Genomic DNA, 21,092 nt, shown 5'->3' with positions numbered 1-21,092 from the left:
TTTTCTTTTCGACTCTTTTTTTTTCCGGGGGAGGAGGTGGGGGGGGGGGGGTCTGTCTTATTTGCCACAAAATTGCGGCGCGCCTTTTGGTAAGGAAGTTGCCGGGTATGATTTGGATTCACAATTTACAGTCTCAGAGATCGTATTGCTTTGGACACCACAACGCTTGATGCAGCGTCACAAGTAATTCAACGTATTCGATCACTTGTAATAGACAAAATCAAACGTTTTTGTTTTGAGCGATTCAGTGACATCACCCCACCGACGTTTTCGTCAGATACCCCTCCTACCGGTCTGTTTGACGAAGTTTTCTTGTTTTGTTATTGAATGAAATCACAGCTAGCGAAACTAGAGGCGAACGTCATATACTTACTGTTGGTAGGTTTCTTGAGGAAGAAATGACGCCAGAAAGCAAAGGAATTAGTCAGTCTAACGTGTTTGTTTGTGAGACGTGATGAGAATCGAAAATGAAAGTAATCTGTTCCCCTAAGGATATTTATTCTGCGTCTATTTTCACAAAAATAACCACAAGGTCAAAAATGCGCAATGACCCGCAAAGTTTTTCTACCCCTTATTGTTATGAAAATGTTACTCAAGCCTCAAAGTTGTTTAAATCAGATGTTTGAAGAAGAGAACTTAATACAGTCCGGGCACGAGGATTATTTTCTGCGTTTATGGGTAAACTGGCTAGGATCATCGACTGAATAAAGAATTGTGTGATTTTCCAGAGCATGATGACGTAAGTGTGTTGCCCCTAATGACATTTTCGCTGGATGCTCCAGCTTCATGTGGCCTCGTTTACTCCCATTGTATGTTTCGCAGATTTGTAAAGTTATCCTAGCTAATGGAATAGTTTGAGTCACAAAGATAGCGTGATGTTGTTTTTCCTATTCCGGTGTGTTACGCTACTTAAAGTTATACCGTTATACTGGGGTTTGGTGGCGGGGGGAGGGGGTTTGCAAAAGCTTATTTTCAGCGGATTTTAAATAAGTTTCAATTTATTTGTCTTTGAGTCTTTGCTTAAAAGATGGTTGAATATTTAAGGATAATTCCCTTGACGTCACGAGATCACTGACATTGACTACTAAATACACCGTTAAATCTTGTTCCTGAAAATAATTAGCTGACCGCATTCTCTCTAGCATTCCATTTTCAACTGGAACGCTTGGGGAACGCTTTAGGGAAAACTAGGGAAACGCTTAGGGAACGCAAAGCAGAACGCTTTGAGAACACGTTCAGCGCAGCGTTCTCTGTTAGGTTTCTTCTGTCCGGTACTGCACGTTACAAACAATGATAGATGCTCAAGATGGAGTTAAATGAAACTTTAAATTAACCCTGTGATCAAACTGACAAAGATCCCAACGCAAGCAATTTTTGATCATTCTAACTTTGAGGAACCATCAGAACCATCTTACCGGTAAGCTTATAAGATATTAAATTTCAGATAAGCTTATATTACAATTGAAGAATTAAGTATGTGCGACTTCCTTAGCTTTGTATAAATGAACACGTTTCTTTACTGATGAACGGAGTTATGGGGAGCTGATTGATACTATTGAAGGTTTAAGGCGAAATACACTTATCTTACTGTACCTTGAATGGGCCCTTGAATGGCAGGCAAGCAAGAGATCCAGTTGTGAAACAGAGAAATTTTCTGTTGTGGTCTGCGCAGCAAAGAAGGAACATGAAGTAATAGTAGCCTCCCAACTCGCAGGCTAATGTAGTTGAAGAGCAATGTTCCTGAAATCCGAAGACAGTATCAGTCTAACTCAGTTTAGATCAGTATGAGTTGCGGATCGTTTTATGCTACTGTGGGTCCGATACAGAACAGCAAAGGTATAAGGTAGGAACGTGCTCGCTTACATAAACATCTGGCTCACCTACTTTTGTTACTGCGCATATGCTCTGCGCATCTCGAGCAATCTCGTTCCCAGAGCCCGCGTTACCCTTATGGGAAGGTGCGTCATGTATGGGAACCCTTGTGTGCCTGTTCCGCTTGATAAAGGTAACGCGGGCTTTGGGAACGAATAGCCCTTTTCACTAGTTTAACTACCACGAGTCTCCTGTAGCTAAGTGGTAGAGCATCCGAACTAGTAATCGGAAGGTTCGACTCCTGATAAGAGCACACGGATTTCTTTTTTCCGAGTATGCCTGTGTCACTTTCTGGAATACATGTAATACTTCAAAGAGTATCTGATGAAAAACTCCTCGTTTTTGCATCCTTAATTTCTCGTTCAAAATCAGTTTGTTTGAGAAGTTATATCAAACACTCGTCACAGTGTTTCATCACAATATCAAAAACCTCGAAGTTCGTCTAAAATACTCCGCTACGCGTCGTATTTTCAACTCTCTTCTCGGTGTTTGATATGTGATGAAACACTGTGTTTCGTGTTTGATATATTACATCATTCATTAATAATTCATTTACCAGGCTGAAAATATACCATCACATTTATTTCATTTACCACACGTTCGACATTCAAATCCTAGCAGTATGCAGGATGTTTGTCCCATGAACCTAGTTTAATGGCCTTAGCTCCCACGAGTCTCCTGTACCTCAGTGGTACAGCATCCGAACTAGTAATCGGAAGGTCTTAGGTTCGACTCCTGATAGGAGCACTCGGATTTGTTTTTTCCGAGTATGCCTGTGTCACTTTCTAGAATAATATATCATTCTCATTGATTTTTCTCATTTGCATTACAATGTTATCCAACGTGGATGCGAGGCAATTTCGGGCTAAAACTACAAAATAGCCCGAAATTGCCTCACATACATGCTACCGTGAAAAGGCCGGGCTATTGCATCTCGAGATACTCGGGTTTCCTATGGGTGGTGCCTACTAATACAGGGATATTTTTGCGCGGTTCAAAACCACCGTACGCGGAGAAAGCAGAACATAGCAAGTGGTCGTGGTATCCAAAAAGAAAACTTGGGATAACAATGCATTTTTCTGAGATAAGAAAGTTTACCTTAAACCTTAGATTGCTTCGTATTTACTGCTTTTTAGAATAATTGTTGCCTAATTAATCTCTGAAAAATGCGTCGTTACCCTTCTTTATGTATTTCAATATCCCTTGCTAAGGTCTGCTTTTCCCGCATAGTCATAAAATGCGCAAAAAAAACCTCTGTATTAGTAGGCATCGCCCTTAAACAAGAAATCCTCCGCTAATTTTTATTTCAAGAGGCGAAGTATTGTTTTCACAAGCGACCTTTGTTTTGAAATTAAAGCGTCTTGTTGCTATTTTCGTATGAAGGCGTTAGTGTGCGGATTGGCACGATTTTTTGACAAGGACTATGCAACGCAAATTTCTGTAGAAAACAAATGCACGACCACAATGCTAAACAAACCAAAATTACGCGTTTTGCTTTGCGGGCGTCATTCATTTTTTTTGTCTGTGTATATCGGCGACACGAGAAAGATTTCGAACGCCGACTATTTCTAGACTTCCTCACGGCACGGCAAGTCATTACGCCACTCGTGCGCGTCGAACGTCACAGTCTGGGGAGGGGGAAGGGAAGGGAGAATGGTGGAGTGTGTGCCGCAGTAAGCGAGGCCTTGCCCCTGAAAGGGGTGCCTTTAGTTTGCCCTCGTGGTATGCGAAAGAGTAGAGGAATTGAGCATCTTAGGCCCTTTTCAGACTCCAATAGATGTGCCAGGGCCCTGAGAAGGCCGTTGTTCAGATTCCTTGGTGCCCAAGGAGCAATAGTTTCCTCTTTCGTCATTTTAGCGCCCTCCATTTGGCTTGATGTAATGTCGGGAGACAGGGAGAGAAGGCGCGGCAACTTACAAAATCCTGTTTACCAAAACAAAGCTGTTCAGACTAGTTTCCGTGCCCGAGAACAGACGCAGGTATGAACGACACCTTAAGCATTTGAAATGGTCGCTAGCTAAAGGAAACCGCTCAAAAGGGTACCAATCAAAGAAAATAGGCAAACATTTTTGGCAGAAAATTAAAGAGAAAAGATTGCACTTGCCGTTAAAATACCAAGGTAGAACAGTCGTTTGTTATCTTTTGACGTAAAAGAAAGGCCGTATCTTTTATTTTTATGTATGAGAAGGGTTTCCGTTTCAGTTAAAGTTGTTTTGAAAGTCGATTAACGCTAACCATTACTAAAAGTCGAACGAGGTTTTCATCTCGCTCGTTGAAAATGCTTTTAAAGGCTAATTTCAAGCGAAAGGTTGAGAAACGTCTAAGTAAAAACTGGGGGACAAAAATCTTTTGGAAGAATCTTTATTGACTAGCAATTAAACTCGAATCAAAGTAGGACTTTATCTACGACGGCTATTTCGTTCAGTCCATAGGATGCTTGTATCAAAGATGTTTTCTATTTGGGTTTGGCGGGGGGAGGGGGGTTGCAAAAGCTTATTTTCAGCGGAGCATAAATTTGGAATTTTAAATCAGTTTTAATTTACTTGTCTTTTCTTCACAGTATTAAAAAACGGTTGAATAAAAGGAAAATTCCCTTGACGTCACGAGATCACTGAAATTGACTACTAAAGACACTTAAATCTCAGATTAGAGTTGATCATACTGAAGCAATAAAAAAATATGAAAAGACATACAATCATTCCTGATGCTTCAATAGTTATGCTCCTGTTGGAGTTATCTGGTGACCGCAGCATGACTCATTTGTTTTTCATCTAACTTTCCACATTTCTGCTAATATCTTCATAATAATTTACAGCTCACAAAAATAGTTTCTCCCTACAATATATTAGCTTGCTTCATTTAAAATAATGTTAGTCAGAATGCTTGTATATTACACAGATCAATAAATTAGCCAAATTAAATATTTTAAGAAGTTGAAATCATGTAATATGTACACACAAGCAATTAATTTTTAGCTGTATGATTGCTTAGTCAACAATGTTCAGCACTATTAAAATTTAAAAGGATTGTGCAACCTTACCCTTTAAGCCCTAACAGTGATCTCCTTGTAATATCAATTCATATTCAACCCCTGAGGTCATGAGAATTAAGGATTTGATCACCCAAGGTGAATTTCTTGATATTTTACCAACTTATCCCCAGTACTTTTATGAGAAAAGTATGGGGACAAGAAAAGAGAATTTGTTGTTTATTAGGTTGATTTGATTAGGGGTGAAAGGGTTCAGTTATTCTTTCACATATAATGTGAAAATGCTCTCTGGTTGATACAACACAATGCGATATTTGACATGGTCTTCTGATTTACTACTGCAACAAAGTATCCTCTGTCTAGGCTCTTCTCTGAATCATAGTTACAGGCGACTGACGTCAGATGAGCTATTGTTGACCATGCCATTTGACTCTGCCACAGTACTATCACTAAAAGAGAAGCAAAATAAAAAATACAGACGAAATATAACATTATGTTATGGCAAAAGCAATAGCTATGGGACACATGGATTTTTATGCAACACTATGATATTATAAAGAGCACTCGATTTCCTTTTTCCTAGTAATTGCCAGTGCCACTCAATGAATAATTTATTATTCTCAGCAGAAGTAAATTTAACATAGTACACAGGTAACTCACTTTGTTTTGTTAGCATCTCTTTTCTCCTGTAAAAGTATGGGAGGGAGTGGTGGAGGGGGCGGTGGTGGAACCATCGGCAAGGTTCTTTTTGCATTCATTGCTGGTGTAACAGATGCTGTAGTGGAGACTGGTGTACTGGGTAGGCTACCTGAGAAAAAAAAACAAACTCAGTCTTCAGAGAAAAGATACTCCTCGATCCTGCTATCTCAAATGTGAAATTAGCAGCCGCATGTGGATCACAAACTACACTGTAAATTTATGATAACCGCTGATTTTCTATGCAATCAATGTTAAATAAGAACAATAATTATTTATTCTTATTGGTAACTGTTTATAGCATAAATGCCAGTGGTGTCCCCATCCTCGACCAGGTGTCAACAAGTCACCTTAGATACCAAAGACCCCCCGGAGGATTCTTGCACTTCCCAAGAGCACTATAACTATTTTGCACTAACATATAATTATTGCACCACAGGATGATCAGGAAAATGGGCCTCTATTATTTTAATATAGTTTCCTGTTGCACTGTGCTTATTAGAAACAACTGTTGTTGGCAGCTCTAAATATTTTTAGACTTCAACTTCCAAGAATTCAAACAGGAAACCAGTGAGACATGACAGAACTTAGCACATTATTTTAGTACAGTCAAACCCTGTTATAACAAACACCGTTGGGACCAGAAAAAGTGTCGATCTGTTTAAGGGGTGACCTCATTAAGCCAGTTCATTTTAAGGAAATGTTTGGAGCAGGACTAAGAAAACTGTCTGTAACAACGAGTGTCTGTATTAAGTGGGGTTTCACTGTATATACATGTTCGTGAAAATGAAACAAGAACACCTCCAAACCTGATGACCCAGTAGCATCTGTAGAGGGTGTCTGCTCATGATCATCTTTGCCGTCCAAGTCGGCATAGTCTGGAGGAGGTAAATGTAAGTTCTCCGGACCAGCACTAGAATACCGCTTCAACAACTTATGGCTACTGTTTGTCTCCAGAATGGGGCGAGGATGCACTCCGCCTGCCGGCAGTGTGTGACTGACAGTGGGACTACAATAAAGGAAAGCGAAGGTATGCGTTAATAGTAAATCAAATTCACAACGAATAAAAATATTTTAAATGGTACATGTATTGGTGGGAGTCAAATTCTGACTAATTTAGGATCACCAGATGAATATTTTGATAAATAATTTAGAAAGGGACATTACATGCCTGCAAGCTACTAGTGAGGCAACAAAACAGAAAATAAGACTGATCAAGGAACATGTTAGTCTCCTACGCAGCCGTTTTGAGGCTCGTCACGCAACGCTCCTACACAAAAAAATTTCTCATCAATCCTTAGTCTCTTGAGTGGATCTGTGATCTGTCAGACTCATGACTTCTATGCATTTGAAGTCTGAAATGTGTAGAGATATATGAGAATACAAACATACTGTACATTGCTCAGCACATGATTAGAAACTCACCCAGTCATGACTGCAAGAACCTGCTCAGTATAAGCAGCTGGAAACCATCCAGACCTGATGAAGACAACAAGACCATTAGATCCAAGCATGATTATGTGAGAAGAAAATCAAAGGAACAAATCAATGATTTTACTTAACTATAAGATAGATCTAAGTGGGGCAAGTTGTACTTCTTGGCTCCATGCACTGATTTGAGTTCGTCAACAGAAGAAATCAGTCAAGAACTTGTACCTCTTTTGTGTACTAGGTCACTTACATTCTAAACAAAAGTGATTACTGGCTAATATCTGGTTTATTTTTCATCATTTTGCTCAAGAACTAAATACTCAACTAAGTTTCGCCAGTCTATACCAAAATAAATAGAGATTGTCTGGAGCAACTTCAGTCTCAAGGGAAAAAATGTTGACGTTATAGAGGCATGCATGTACATACTTTGTAGTCTTCAAGTTTTCTCCATACTGCCATCCTGACACAACTTCACTGATGGGTTGTATTAGATCCCCCTATAAGCAGATCACACATCAATCAGAGGGAAATACAATCTTATTTAACTATATCTTCAGTTGCTTTGTTATTCCTATGAAAACTATTTTTTATGATATCTTCATAATATCTTGTAAAACACTGCTGTTTATACGTACTTTGTATAGTTTACTGTTACTGTTTCTTGTAAATACTAACACTAAAAAAATAAAATATAATTTAAAAAAAATGAAAACTATTTTTCCAACATGGTGCTAACAAAATAAACACACACCTCTTTAAAACTAAGCTGTGATGGCTCAACTGCCGTGTGGGCAAACTTTGCCATCAGCTTCAGTCTGTCAATTAAAAGTAAGATCAACAATTGAAAATAATTACATGTAATTTAATGGGGGGAGGGGGTACTTCTCAGAATTTTTGGTAGTGGTGCTCGGTTCTCCAAACCCTAACCCTTTTTCAGATCACAATATTACCGGATAAGTAATTTTCTGGTTCCCTTTTCCAAACCATTCACTGGCCTCTTATTACCTCATACCCATTTTTAGACCACAATGGTTAAAATCTACAACCTATTTATGACCAAAACAACTAAAAACCCATTTGATACCCTCTGGTGCCATACAAACCTCTGTAGTGTATATTGGGGAGTACCCTCACCACCGTGGGGTGACTGCAACAACATGTATATGTACGTGTGCATTCAACTGTTGTAGGGCAATGAGGAGTCCCCTTCAATCTACCTAGGTAACTGCCATGACACAGGACTCCTGCTTAGGTTACCAAACAGTCAGCACTTTTAATGCACATAATTATTACTTAATAATACTGACATTTCCAAAACAAGTCCATCAATCAACTGAATAAACAAACAAACAACTTAAAAAAATGTCAAACTAATCTAATGCCCCATTCACACCAAGGCTTAAACACGTTTAAAAGCTGTTTAGTAAAACACAGTTTAAAATTTTTTCCTTCATAAAAGCTGCTTTCAGGTTTTTGTCGACTATAGATTTAGCACAAATGAAAGCATAAGTTAAAGTTTACTTGAATCCTATGTCAAAGCCAATGGTTCAGCTTTCTGTTACAAATTTTCATTTTGTTAAACCTGATTTAATTAAACATGTTTGTGAATGGGGCTTTAGTCATTAATTGCACATTGTGGATAACTCATGGACACACAAGCCAAAGACTTACCTATCACTTGTTCCCAAATTTCCAATCTCTGCATTCATTATTGAACCATTAAGCTGCCAAGTAAATTTGAGTAAATTTCAGGAAAGAATGTCAGTAGGCTTTTGCTGGTGCACAATATCAAAATTCCATAAATAGATATATTATAGACGTCCAAAGCCTATTGTGCATGTAGATTCCTTTATCTCAGATTTGTTTTAATAATGACATGATTACAAAGTGACTTAAACATGTAGACCCTCCAATGTGGAGAAAGATAATGGTGGTGATGATGATGACAACAAGTTACATACAGTGTAACAAAAAACTGTGCTACAATGTGAAAACTTGGGAGGCTTGGGAAACTTGGCCAATCTTTACCTGGGCATCTGGGTCGCCTTTTCTTTTAATGTGAGAGAGCCAGACCGGTAATTTCTCCCTCAAAATTTGTGAATTCTGAAAAACAAAAATATGCATTTTCAGATCTTCAAAAAGTTCATTTCAGCTCAAATTAGAGCTGTTTACAAAATTAAATTATAATCCATGTGAATCTAATGGTCAAAATAATACTTACATGTTCAGAGAATTCCATAGTACTTTTAGCTACAATACTTGTTCTGTCCAAAACAAAACAATATCTCTTTCTTTCTTCAGACATTGCCTTGTAAAATGAAAAACAGACAAGCTAATTAAGGATTGATGCATGAATAACTTTTACAGGAAACTTTTCACATTAATTTTAAGTCTTGCAGAAAGAAATGGAAAAAGGACAATTTAGAAACTAAGTATTTCAGACCAATGCTCATCTATCTGAAAGAAGAAGTTAGGAGATCTGTGAAGGTTGCAGCCCTTTGCCAAAGTCCACCCTAGCAGTAATACACTAGTAGCAGAATGTTAAGGTTACTGTATACCTTTAGAGGTGTCTCGCATCCAAGCGATGCAGCACGTCCAGTTTAAACTGTAGATGCCTGAACCCTTAATTAAAGCTTATGGAGCTGGTTATCAAACTATACCAAGAATTTTGAAATAAAATGGATTGCCGAATTTTTAACGCTGTTTTTCGAAACAATTTTTTCACTTGGAGGAGACACTTTAAAGAGCTAAAACTCAAAGGACAGTAGCTAGTTTAACATATAAACAACAAAAACATGTCTGCCAATTTTTTCTTTTGAAATAATTTTGTTTTCTCCAAGAGTGATTTTTGTACGATCACTCCATATACTTTTTATCCTATTTCAATCTGTAAATTCTCACTGCTATTGAATATGGCAAAATGCAGACACTTTTTTTTTTAGTGCTTTGGGTCCAGAAACTGAGGAATAAATAAAATAAGCGAAAAACAAAATTCGCTTTGACTCGTAGCTTTCAACAGGTGATTCGGACACTCGCATTTAGAGGTAGTGAAAAAAGTCAACAATTCATTTTTATTATTTCTAAATTCTTGGTATGATTTGATAGCCAACTCTATAAGCTTTAATTTGATGTAGGGGTTTAGGTATCTACAGTTTAACTGGACGCGCTACATTGCTTGGACGTGAGACACCTCTGAAGGTATACGGTGACCTTAAGGGATGACATCAAGTTTGAAATGAAAAGAAAAATGTAACATTGATGTAATCAATGGCACTAAATTGCATTTATTAAATGGAAACCCAGAATTTGAAAATCACAAGTCTTGCAAGTATGCAAACAGGATAAAGATGCATCTCTTTTTAATTAAGTATACTTTAAATAAACAATGCATTATTCTTGACTACCTTTCGGCAACTCGTAAGTCTGAATTCATGGAGTTCCTTTTGGTACAATTCCACTTGTTCCTCACACTGCATAAAGAAAGGAAGGGAGGAAGTATGGATCAGGAAACAGTCGATTATAACATAGATGGAGACCACATCAGGAAGGCAGCAAGATAAATAATTATTATTCATTTTAATAACTGCAATGAAATTATTGGAAAGTTGTGTTTGACTTTCTTGAAGGAAATTACATAAAAAATAAACAAACTTTTGATAGGTTCTTATTTTTTACAGGTTACATTCCCACAATATATAACTCCATGGAGATTGGAGACCATATATTGGATCAATACACACCAGGACTAGGGAACTGCAGGACTGTTTTAAATATTGTGTCCATTCCAAACAAAAGTAATAGAAAAGGTTGTTCCTGTTGGTAATAATTATTGTTTTTGTTACGCAGGAGACTTACATGTGTATAAACCTTATGACAACTGCATGTTCATCTACACTACCGTAAAGTTCCGATAGCAGCGACCCTCATTACTTTCAGAATTAGCAGCCTTCGGGGCTCGTTACTTTTGGGGGGTCGTTATTTTCGGGGAACAAAAACCATGAAACAAAGCTAGCGCTAGCTCTTTTTTTCCGAAATGAAAAATATGATTCGCACAGACCTCAAACGACAGACAGAATAAAGACCATTCTGTTCTGACACAAGAGTGCCAGACGACAATGGGGCTTGCACCTCCAGGCGCAACAAGCAAGATTCAACCACTTGATGTTGCATTCAATGCGGAATTAAGAAGAGTGTTGACAGACTCACTACGAAACACTTGATTGCAAATCCAGAGCTATTTATGAGTGGAAAAGTAAGCGCCTGTGATCGGCGTCTGCTTTTCACGAAATGGGCGGGCATGGCATGGCAAGAGATTTCACATCGGCTGAAAGACATGCAGCTATCCGTTCATTTGTGAAATGTGGTATTGCACTGCCCATTTCTGGTAGCAAGGACAGTGAAATAAACATCGATGGTCTACTGGACTACTGGATGAATGAATCGATGTAGAGGAAACCAAATTCTTCTCTGACTCTGACTTAGTGCTTTTAGTCCATGACACATCAATGCGTTTTATACTGCAGTATGTAGAGTTTTCAATTATATTAATTTGAAAAAATGTTCCAGATGTTGTTAATATGAAATTAAAACAGTTTAGTTTTCACATTACGCCATCAGCTGTGAACTGATGTCAAGGACGAATGATGGCTTAAGGCTTTCCTTTCTTGTGAAGTCCCTTATCATGGTCAATCAGTGTCACACACAAAAAAGATATCAGTATTGTACATTAAAAATTTGACTATGGATTGGAAAACAGTAAACTTAAGGTATTCGATATGTGTATAACGCAATTTTAAAAAAGTTAACCTTAGTCTTGCTACATGTACTTTTGGGGGGACTTGCTACTTTCGGGGGCTCGCTATTTTCGGGATTTATTAGAAGTCACAAAGTTTCAACATTACTTTCGGGGGGTTGTTACTTTCGGAGGGTCATTACTTTCGGAACTTTACAGTATATTTATTTAGCAGCAAAAAACAAGAAGATTTCATGATTTAATATTTTGCCTTAATTTTCTTGTGACCAGTAACTCATTTTACCTGTTTTTCCTTATCTTCATACTTTTCTGTCGGCTTTTTTCTTTGACTTTTTTTCCTGACCTTCAGAAGCTCACCTTTAGCCTTTTCCACCAACTGAAAAGTAGCAAAATTATGGAGCAAAAAAAGAAATCATTGTGATAGTCTTTTAAGTGCTACTTGGCTCACTGACTAAATTGATGAGATTAGAGAGATAAAAAGAAACATGTTTATGGCAAACAGCAAATGCGAGATTCACGTTTATGTTTTCTTGAAAAAGCGAGTACATAGACAAGAATGTCTTAATTAATCTCTCTATTACCTTCACGTATAGACAAGTGCTAGCCTGCGAGCAAACTCTCTGGATTGGTGTGCTTCCGCGGCTGACCTAAAAGAGAGCTTGCTCACAGGCTAGTATAGTACTTCCACATGATTAGCTATATAAATGTGCTTTGGGGGACTGTTTTTGTACAAAAATATGCAAAGAAAAAAATTAATAATACTGTCTATTCATTGACAAAAAAATAATAAAATAATAATAGACAACAAAAATAACAAATATATTCATAAATATATACAAGAAGAATTCTCCAATTAAAAATAATTAGTTTTACTAATTGGTCAAAGTTGGGCATTCCAACTTTGTATACAATGTATACAAAGAAAACAAATTAACTAACCTCAACTTTAGATTTGTTTTCTTGACCATAGTTCTTCTGAAATGACTAAAGAAAAAAGAAAAATTAATCAAAATATTACAAATTCAGCAGGGATTTTGTATGTGGTGCATCATCCACATGTCATAAAGTAGCCTTTGAAGAAAGTAACCAAGATGCATAATTAGATACGTGTCCTGACAGTAGTTACGCTGTACAATTAATTATTAACTAAGTTTGTGTGCCATCATAACAAGCCTTCATTTAAAACCCACTGTCATAAAATTGTTATACTGGTTTAAAAATTAGTCAACAGCTAGCAGATGTAATAATTAACCAAGCACAAATGATATCGGTGTACAAGCAACTTAAATGAAACACAACACAGCATACCTTCACATACAAGACATCTGACTCAGCAAGTCGCTCCAAAGGAGTTATTAAGTCATTCTGAAGATACTTCATCTAAAAATGATTATTTAAATGTCAGCATTTGTGATAAGCACTGCATTTTAATTAATTGATTGATTGCTTAATAATAATAATAATAATAATAATAATAATAATAATAATAATAATAATAATAATAATAATAATAATAATAATAATAATAATCTTTATTTAATCAACAAAAGACATATCAAAAGTTAAAAATATCAACTACCACAAGCATCATTTACCACAAGAAGACCACTTTCATACAGTGGAACCTTGATTTAACGATCTGGCAAGGGGACAGCAAAATCATATTGTTAAATCGGGATATCGTTGTAAACGAACTCCTGATTTATAAATAACTGTTGCCGAGGCACAGAATGTTGATCATTAAATCGGGAATATCGTTAGATCGACGATCGTTAAATAGGGGTTCCACTGTATTGTCAACATTGAACAGGATCTACAATGTACATGTGACCTACAATGGAGGGTCTTCCACGGGAATATATAAAAAAATTATTAAAAACTGGATCATTGTATCATGCAATTTCAGGGATTTGATTGGCTTAGCAGCCATGCTCAAGAAATAGAGACCATTAAATTGTCTTCTGGTTGTTTTATGTCTTGCAAAGCAAAATTAGCAAGATCTAGTAACATTACTTGTGATTGTTTTTAATAAAACAATTCTTCCACTCACGCTTGTTGGATATGAGATGATTATAGCCAACTCAACTCTACACGCCTGCTGGCTATCTATCATCTCACATCTAACGCACACAAGTGGAATAATTGTTAATTATTAATTCCACTATTATGTCATTTCCCCAAATAAGGTCAGGAGAATGCGCAAAATATAAGACCGGAATACACTGTCAGTAGTGTCCCGGTTTGACCGGTTTACAACAGAGCGATTATGGACAAAGACATTTCACTGGCTTTCTGTGTTGTTTACGTCATTCGCACGTGCAGAAACTGATGGACAGATACATAATGCCGGGTGAATTTCAACACTCTTTCTATAAAAGAAAAGCGAAAATAACAACATTTTTTTGTAGTGGAATGATAAATCTCTTATTTGATGGTTTTACATAATTGGACATCTTGCTCATTGCTCGTATTTTTCAGAGCTACGCGTATTATATGTAAAACCATTGAATAAGATATATAAAGATTCCTCCCCTTGCCCCTGCCCCTACCCCTTAAGTGTCCAGTACCAGATAGTTCCAGTTTAATAGAGAGGATACAAAAATGGTCCCTTACACAAACAGTCATGTATTCACACTCAAACACATTTTTATAATAGAAAAATTCAACATGAACAGGTCCCCTGACTGGAGATCAGTTTGTAAAAGGTGATTTAATAGCAGCTGCTGCTTACAATATGCATCAGTCAGTTTCTGGTCACACCCCACTTACTCAACCCATGAAAAAATTTGCTAGCTCTGAGCTAGCTGAAAATAATGGCCAGTCAACAGACAGTGCTGGCCTGGTCAGAATTAAATTTGAAGAGAAATCCCTGCAAGGCCAGTCATCTTGACCAGACGCGTTATTCTCCAAATACAAGACAAAATAAAGTATAACTCCGCAAATTTTTCAGATCATTTTGAAGAAACAGATTAATCCAATGACATCCAAGACCCTGAGCCTAGAGCCCCCCGGAAATTCCAAAGAAAATGGCTGCATAAGAAAGATCACACACAGGGTGTTGCAATATTTCAAGATTTTCAAGTCAACATTACTGTAGACATGTAGCATGGACACTAGTAAGTTGTGAAATAAAATGAAAAAAAAAATAGTTGCTAGACAGTGTTAAAAATTGTAGAACCAAAAGCAGAAAATTAAATGCTTTTCTCAAAATTATGGTTATCAGTAATGACTGTTTTCTCAATTTCACTGGCATGGCTCCAAAAGGAACAAAAATCGCACATAGAGAAGACAGAAATTTGTTTAATCTCACGGTTTTTCTTTGATCTACAGGTCACACTTCAATGCGGTGAAAAATGTTTATTTAATTTGCAACCAACGACCTCAAATGTTTGCTTTTAAAACTGCCACTTGCTTAAAAGAAAAATCAAGTCTTGCTTGAATTTTTTTTCATTAAGGCATAACTGTTTGTGTTTCTGTACACAAAATATTTGTTCTGTTGACATTGCAGATGCTTTAATAATAAATATTTATTCATGCCCTGAAGATAATCAACAGGATATCTGACTCACCCAATAAAATAACTTTGTATTAAGCCATGTTTCTCAAAATTGATCTTGATGCGTATTGTTTTACAGGTTATTAAAATTTATCAGTTTAGTTATTCTAAAGCTTTGGTTATGACACAGATCAGAGAACATTTTCATAAAGATCTGTATTGTACATTGTGGTACAAAGGATTACAACTTAATCTCATCAAATCATCATTGGTACATGTTCACGAGTTTAATTAGCTAGAACGTGATTAATTTTTTGGACAGTTTTATATACCTAAAAGAAATTAGATGTAAAATAAATGCCTGTGACCATATGAAAGCACCTCTCAATAGATATAATTAGAAGTCAATAGTTTAATTAGGATCTCATGATCCACAGAGTCAAAAGTTAGTCCATCCTTCTAGTCTGGTTCAGCACAATCCTGCGAGATCTGCAGCTCAGTTCTCAAAACCCTAACTCTATAATTTTAGACTGAAATGTGTAATTTCAGACCTGCTTTCTAGAACCCATACCCACTTCTATAAAATCCATACCTGTTTTCAGACCAAAATGGCTTCTTTTAGCCCAACTACTGTATGATGAATATGACTAGATAACATATTTTAAGATTTACTGTAGCTCTGACATTGATTTTGGTCCCATGTGTAACTATAATACTTTGTTCCGATTACTTAACTGGGGGAGACCATCCTTATAAGCCCGGTGGCTTCCCTTGGGCTTCCTCGCCATTAGTGTTTAAATAATTTGGTTTTTTTTTTGCTCTTGTACAGCTTATGGCAAAACAATAAACTGAACTGAACTGAACTAAACTAAACTGAATGGTTTAAATCTCTACATGTTTACCCCATTTCAGACCAAAATGGCTTTAAAAACCATACGCATTGGGACTGCAAATACCCATAAGAGTTAATTGATAGATGGGGGCTACCAGGCCCTCATCCTCCAAATTGCACCACATAATAAGGTGCAATTCAGTTGTTACATTAACTTTAACTTTATCCCAATACGATTTTCAACTGCAAACTCAAACAAATGAAGCCACCTTGTGTAAACAGACCCACAAGAAAGTGTTTTTATGGTCAAAAGCTTTTAGAGCTTTCTTGCAAATGGTCACACAAGGATTCAGGCTTTCATCGACAGACTTGAAAGTTCCCCTCACTAATGGGGAAGGAAGAAGTGCTAATTTAAAAAAAATTTCAAATGAAGATAATTCTCATATAGTAGTAGATATGACCTCTTCAAGTCGCTGTTTGCACCTGTCATTAGCAAACTCCATTATTTTATATTAAGTTTTTACTAACATTAGTTCTCTCTCCCACCACTCATTTTACATACCACAGAAACATGTCTCGTTTCCATGTCTTTGCTAACAGTTGCCAAGTCACCAATGGCATCTCCTAAACACAACAAAACAAGAAATATTTTATTTATTAATAGGTAGAACTACTACTTTACTGAAATATGGAAACAACAACAACAACAACAGTGACATATGCACAAAAGTTAGCCGTTGATCAGTTGACAACTTGATTATGAGTTGCATGTTGTTTTGATCCCTCAGTTTTCAGCAATCTTCAGGACTGAATTACAACCGTATTAATGATTTGCTCACACAGGTCTCCATGACTTTTCAAAAAAAACTATTGAAAGCACTTTGCCACCACTACACAATGGCAGTCCAGCTAATACAATGTAGCCAGTCTTCAACAACATCAAGATCAATGCAGTATGAAGAAAGATCATGAGATATTCAAAGAACTAAAATGCTGATGTAACAAAGATATCAATAGGGTTCACTAGTTTGGCTACATAATTATTATCGTTTAATGAGTTGGCTATAATCATTGAATATCCAACAACTGTGAGTAGAATGATTGTTTTATCAAATTAACCACCAAGAAATATTGCTAGATCTTGCTGAATTCGTCTTCAATTGCAAGAAAAACCAGACAACAATTTAACGGTTGCCTTTTCTCGGGCATGGTATTATGGCTCATATACCATGGCCTCTAAGCCAATCAAATCCCTGGAATTGCATTATACAATGATCAAATTTTTAATGAAACCATGGCCATGCACAAGCAAGTTCCCCCTTATGACACGACATAACCACACAAACGTGTGTTTATGTCTTTTTGGAAAATAAATTTCTATCTTCAATACAGTTATACAACTTGCATGAAATTCAAAAGTTGCTAACCATTTTACGTACACCTGGGGCCCGTTTCTCAAAAGTCCTGGTAAGTTACCAGGCCCGAAATCAAACATTTAAATCAAAATCCAAAGAATAAAAGCGCAGATCCTAGCTAACAAACCAGTCCATTTTGTTTTGTTAACTGATAGTTTTATCATATTATCTGCAAAACTATTGAAACCTTGATCTTGAATGTAAACAACAGCTTTATGGGCCCGTTAATTATCCGGACTTTCAAGAAACAGGCCCCTGCATATGCAAAGCCACAACTTAACACACATAAAAGTCCGAGCCTTCTGTAAAGTTATCATAACTAATAACTCAGTGGATGCAAATGGGTGCAAATTCAGGCCAAATAATGACTTTTACAATTCATTATGTCTCTTAACAGTGCATGCCTTTGGGATGCTCCAGTGTAGTATGAAGCTTGGTTCTCAAGCACAAGTGACAGAACCACATAACAACAAGAGGAAATGAAGATAACAACATAAAGAACACATTAGTTTTTCCTGAGGTTGTAATGCTTATATCAGTATGTTTCTGCTACGTCATTCACTATGTTAGGTGTTTTAATATTCAAGAAAATCCATGATCTTCGCATGGAAATTTGTTTGGCAAGGGATTTAACAGACTACAGGTTTTAAACCATACCACTTCTCCTGATAAATACTGAAGTCCTTTGCCGTTTTGTGGAGAAACAAATTAAAAGATGATTACCTTTTAATCCACAATCCCACCGGCCAAACAAAAAAGAGCAGTGAGTACAGCGATTAAAATGAAGGGTTTTCACTTATAATGGGTGCTTTCAATGAAGCTTGCAGTAAAATGTTGCTCGAAAGGAGAACTGATGTTAAACAATGTAACAGATGCGTGCGCCTAAAATTTTGATTCACACCACTATTTATCAGAAATTTACTAAATCCATTTTCGGATTTCCAAAAAAACATATCTCAAGTTCTAGAAATCCAGATTTGGATTAATCTACAGAATCCTTCCGAGCGATGGAAGTCCATTTTCGGATACTTCCCCCAAAATGGATTGCAAAATCCAGATTTGGATTTTCCCATTGCATTGTTCACACTTGTGACATAAAACATTGGTATAAAATGTTTGTTATATCGCCAGAGTGACCCTGTTGAACTTAATTATGTTTCCTGCACCAAATTTTAAAATTAAGTTACAGCTGTACCATATTGATTCAGACCCGTGCTGCTCTTTTGCCTGACTTAATTCATCAATCAGGCTCGGCACACTTTTGGACCCGGGATTGGAGCGAGCGGTGTCTCAATCAGGCCTTTAGTACAACCACAATGTATATTTAGTCTAAGTTCACATTCTTTCTGAATTCATGCACTTTAAATTATAAGCAGCAATACTAATTACTAAGTTTCTAAAGGTTCTTTGTTTTTACGGTTCGTTTAAGTCAAATTGAACAGCACAACAGCGGCTAAAAAAACTTCCTTCTGTTACAAAAACATTTGGATAAATCCTAAAATCCTCATTAAACGCTCCACGCTTACATAACTTATATGAGAAGATATGATTACACGATTACGTTCACTTATAAACTACATAGATCTCTAAACAATTATTCAGCGTAAGAGTTTGAATTATTTTCGCACCGGGTGCATTTGCGATTATAATGTTACAACTGCATTTATAATTTTTGCGCCACGCTTTTTCCAAGGTCGACTACTCAAGCGTTAAAACACTCTTTACTGTAATTTATACCAGGAGTGTCACACACTTTAATAGGATGCTTTTCAAAATTGCACCCCCGTCCGTTCCTAAGTTGTATATTTAAACAAATCAAAGAAATTATGATTATCGATTGTACACAGTGATGTTAAGTTTAAACCAAGGCATATTTTAGTGCTTCTAATTGAAAAGTACTGAAATTTCAGCTTACCAAGATTGTGGGCAGTTCCTTTCGAAGACAACGCCATTTGAGAAATCTTGGCGAGCGAGTCGTGAAATGAACTCGCCGCTTGCCGGACATCTGAAATATAGCAGAGTGATATGTAAAATGTACTGAGCTTTTAAAGCTTTCGTTTTAGGACAGAATAAACGACAGCTTTAAACCAAGAAATTTTACTTACTTTGCAATGATTTGAGGTAATTTTTTGCGTTTAAAGCAAGCTCCTTCAACACCGGAGAAAGGTCGATGATATTCTGTGGACGACACCAAAATTGGACACAGCCATCACGCCTTGAAATTTAGCAAAGCAAATGAAAGCGAAGTTTACGTTACCTGGTACGTCAATATGGTGATGTTGTGGAGCTGCTGTTCTGTTTTAGCCTCTAAATCTTTCAGAACATTCATTTTCGCGATCTGTCCTGCCGAATTTTCATGACAAATCGTCCCCCGGTATGTTGAAACCAGCTGTTGGGCCGGCCGGTACTGAAGGCTCTTGGTACTCGCTTTTCAAGCGGTCAGCAGCTCCAGTTATTGCCTACTTTATAAATTATTCTGCGCAGTGTCTAATTACACCGGTTTGTTTAGACAAAACTTGGCCTCCAAATAAAGCCGTACAATTAAAATTTTCTTAAGGATTTGCGGGCTTAAAATAGTAAAAAAAATTGACGATTGAAAAAAACAATGCAAGGTTTATTTGACGCCCGCAATAAAAATGTTAATGCTTCCTCTACATCTTTTACATAACAGTAAGCATCCGTTATCAAAAGAATTGGAACGGCATTCGTTCAACCGTTTGACTTAATTAAGACTCCCACCTGACTCAGAGCACGAGACTTGACGGATTTCAATCATCTGCCAGAATTGCAATGATGAACTGTCTTTTGTATGAAAACAAATGAAGCAAGCGCTGCTCCAGATTTTAATATGTTTATTTTCAGTTCTTTTCAGGTGACCCAGGGTCAGTCTGTTCCTTTGTTTCTCGTGCGTTCTCCAAAATGGCAGCAACAGATTTGAATGAGTTAAAATTGAACTGAATGCAAAACTGATACCAGCACTGGAAAGAGCACCTTTACTTTAGTAACCTTGCAAAGTTTCAGCATATTAGGTGTTATATCAGCTTAGGAAATGTAACTAAAGATGAAATTTCACAAATTGACAGACGTTTGTATGACTAGGGGTATACGTCATACCCCCAGACATACAAACGTCTGTAAATTTTTCAATTTCCAACTTTCATTTTCTCAGGTGATATCAAACCTGATATGCTGAAACTTTGCAGGGTTACTATAGTAAAAGTGCTCTTTCTAGTGCTGGTATACGTTTTTAATTTTCACTTACTGTCTCTATTGGAGAAATAGAGCTGGCAACCTGGCTTCCTGGGTCAGTTTTAGAGTCTGATGGTTAGCCAACTTCGCGTTTTTAGCTCTTTGAATATCTTATGATCTTTCTTCACACCGTCTTACAAAAGAGATTTACGTTATTGAAGTATATGCAGACACCTCCTTCTTCAAGTGAAAACAATATCATGACGTAGCATAAAAGTCAACATAAAATTTCTTCTTGGAGCGGTTTTGGAATAGGTCTCGTAAAACCAAGTAATTACTGTGGCCAATCATGAAAGATATATTGAGGCAGTATAATGGACCAATCAGAACTCGTATAGAAGATCTTTGTACACAAAAGA

The 21,092-nt window shown here is 36.9% G+C and overlaps 2 protein-coding genes and 1 pseudogene across 3 annotated transcripts in view; all 3 read right to left on the bottom strand.

Moving 5' to 3' along the window:
- Nucleotides 1-459, bottom strand: part of LOC146458073 (uncharacterized) — a 49,512-nt pseudogene extending 49,053 nt beyond the window's left edge. The window contains exon 1 of the transcript XR_014858332.1: nt 374-459. The product of XR_014858332.1 is annotated as an uncharacterized LOC146458073 (transcript). The remainder of the gene's footprint in view (nt 1-373) is intronic.
- The window catches only part of LOC146458072 (uncharacterized), a 37,784-nt gene extending 35,968 nt beyond the window's left edge, over nt 1-1,816 (bottom strand). The window contains exon 1 of the mRNA XM_085091302.1: nt 1,594-1,816. Within this exon, the coding sequence (XP_084947428.1) occupies nt 1,594-1,686 (93 nt within the window). The 5' untranslated portion in view covers nt 1,687-1,816. The remainder of the gene's footprint in view (nt 1-1,593) is intronic.
- Nucleotides 1,817-4,566: 2,750 nt separating this feature from the next.
- On the bottom strand, nt 4,567-20,011 carry LOC146458071 (BAR/IMD domain-containing adapter protein 2-like). Its single transcript, XM_085091304.1, has 17 exons — nt 19,742-20,011; nt 19,590-19,662; nt 19,400-19,489; nt 16,632-16,693; nt 13,050-13,121; nt 12,681-12,725; nt 12,025-12,117; nt 10,393-10,458; nt 9,210-9,296; nt 9,017-9,091; nt 8,660-8,712; nt 7,740-7,803; nt 7,415-7,485; nt 6,983-7,036; nt 6,367-6,566; nt 5,522-5,669; nt 4,567-5,310 (listed from the first exon to the last, which is right to left on the bottom strand). The coding sequence occupies exons 1-17, from the start codon at nt 19,811-19,813 to the stop codon at nt 5,244-5,246; spliced, it is 1,392 nt and encodes a 463-aa protein (XP_084947430.1). The 5' UTR covers nt 19,814-20,011; the 3' UTR covers nt 4,567-5,243.
- Between the last annotated feature and the right edge of the window lie 1,081 nt (nt 20,012-21,092).

This window comes from Pavona decussata, unplaced genomic scaffold, assembly GCF_977016875.1.
Source record: "Pavona decussata unplaced genomic scaffold, jaPavDecu1.1 SCAFFOLD_234, whole genome shotgun sequence".
NCBI lineage: Eukaryota > Metazoa > Cnidaria > Anthozoa > Scleractinia > Agariciidae > Pavona > Pavona decussata.
Note: the sequence above shows the minus strand (reverse complement) of the source record. Positions and strands in the feature narration are given on the sequence as shown.

What these genes read in the sequence shown, in the direction of transcription:
- LOC146458071 (XM_085091304.1), bottom strand. Translation starts at nt 19,813, where the DNA reads ATGAATGTTCTGAAAGATTTAGAGGCTAAAACAGAACAGCAGCTCCAC. An exon ending in GACTTACGAGTTGCCGAAAG is followed by an intron (nt 9,297 to 10,392) that starts GTAGTCAAGAAT and finishes TCATTTTACAAG; the next exon opens with GCAATGTCTGAAGAAAGAAA. An exon ending in AGATGCTACTGGGTCATCAG is followed by an intron (nt 5,670 to 6,366) that starts GTTTGGAGGTGT and finishes TTTTTTTCTCAG; the next exon opens with GTAGCCTACCCAGTACACCA.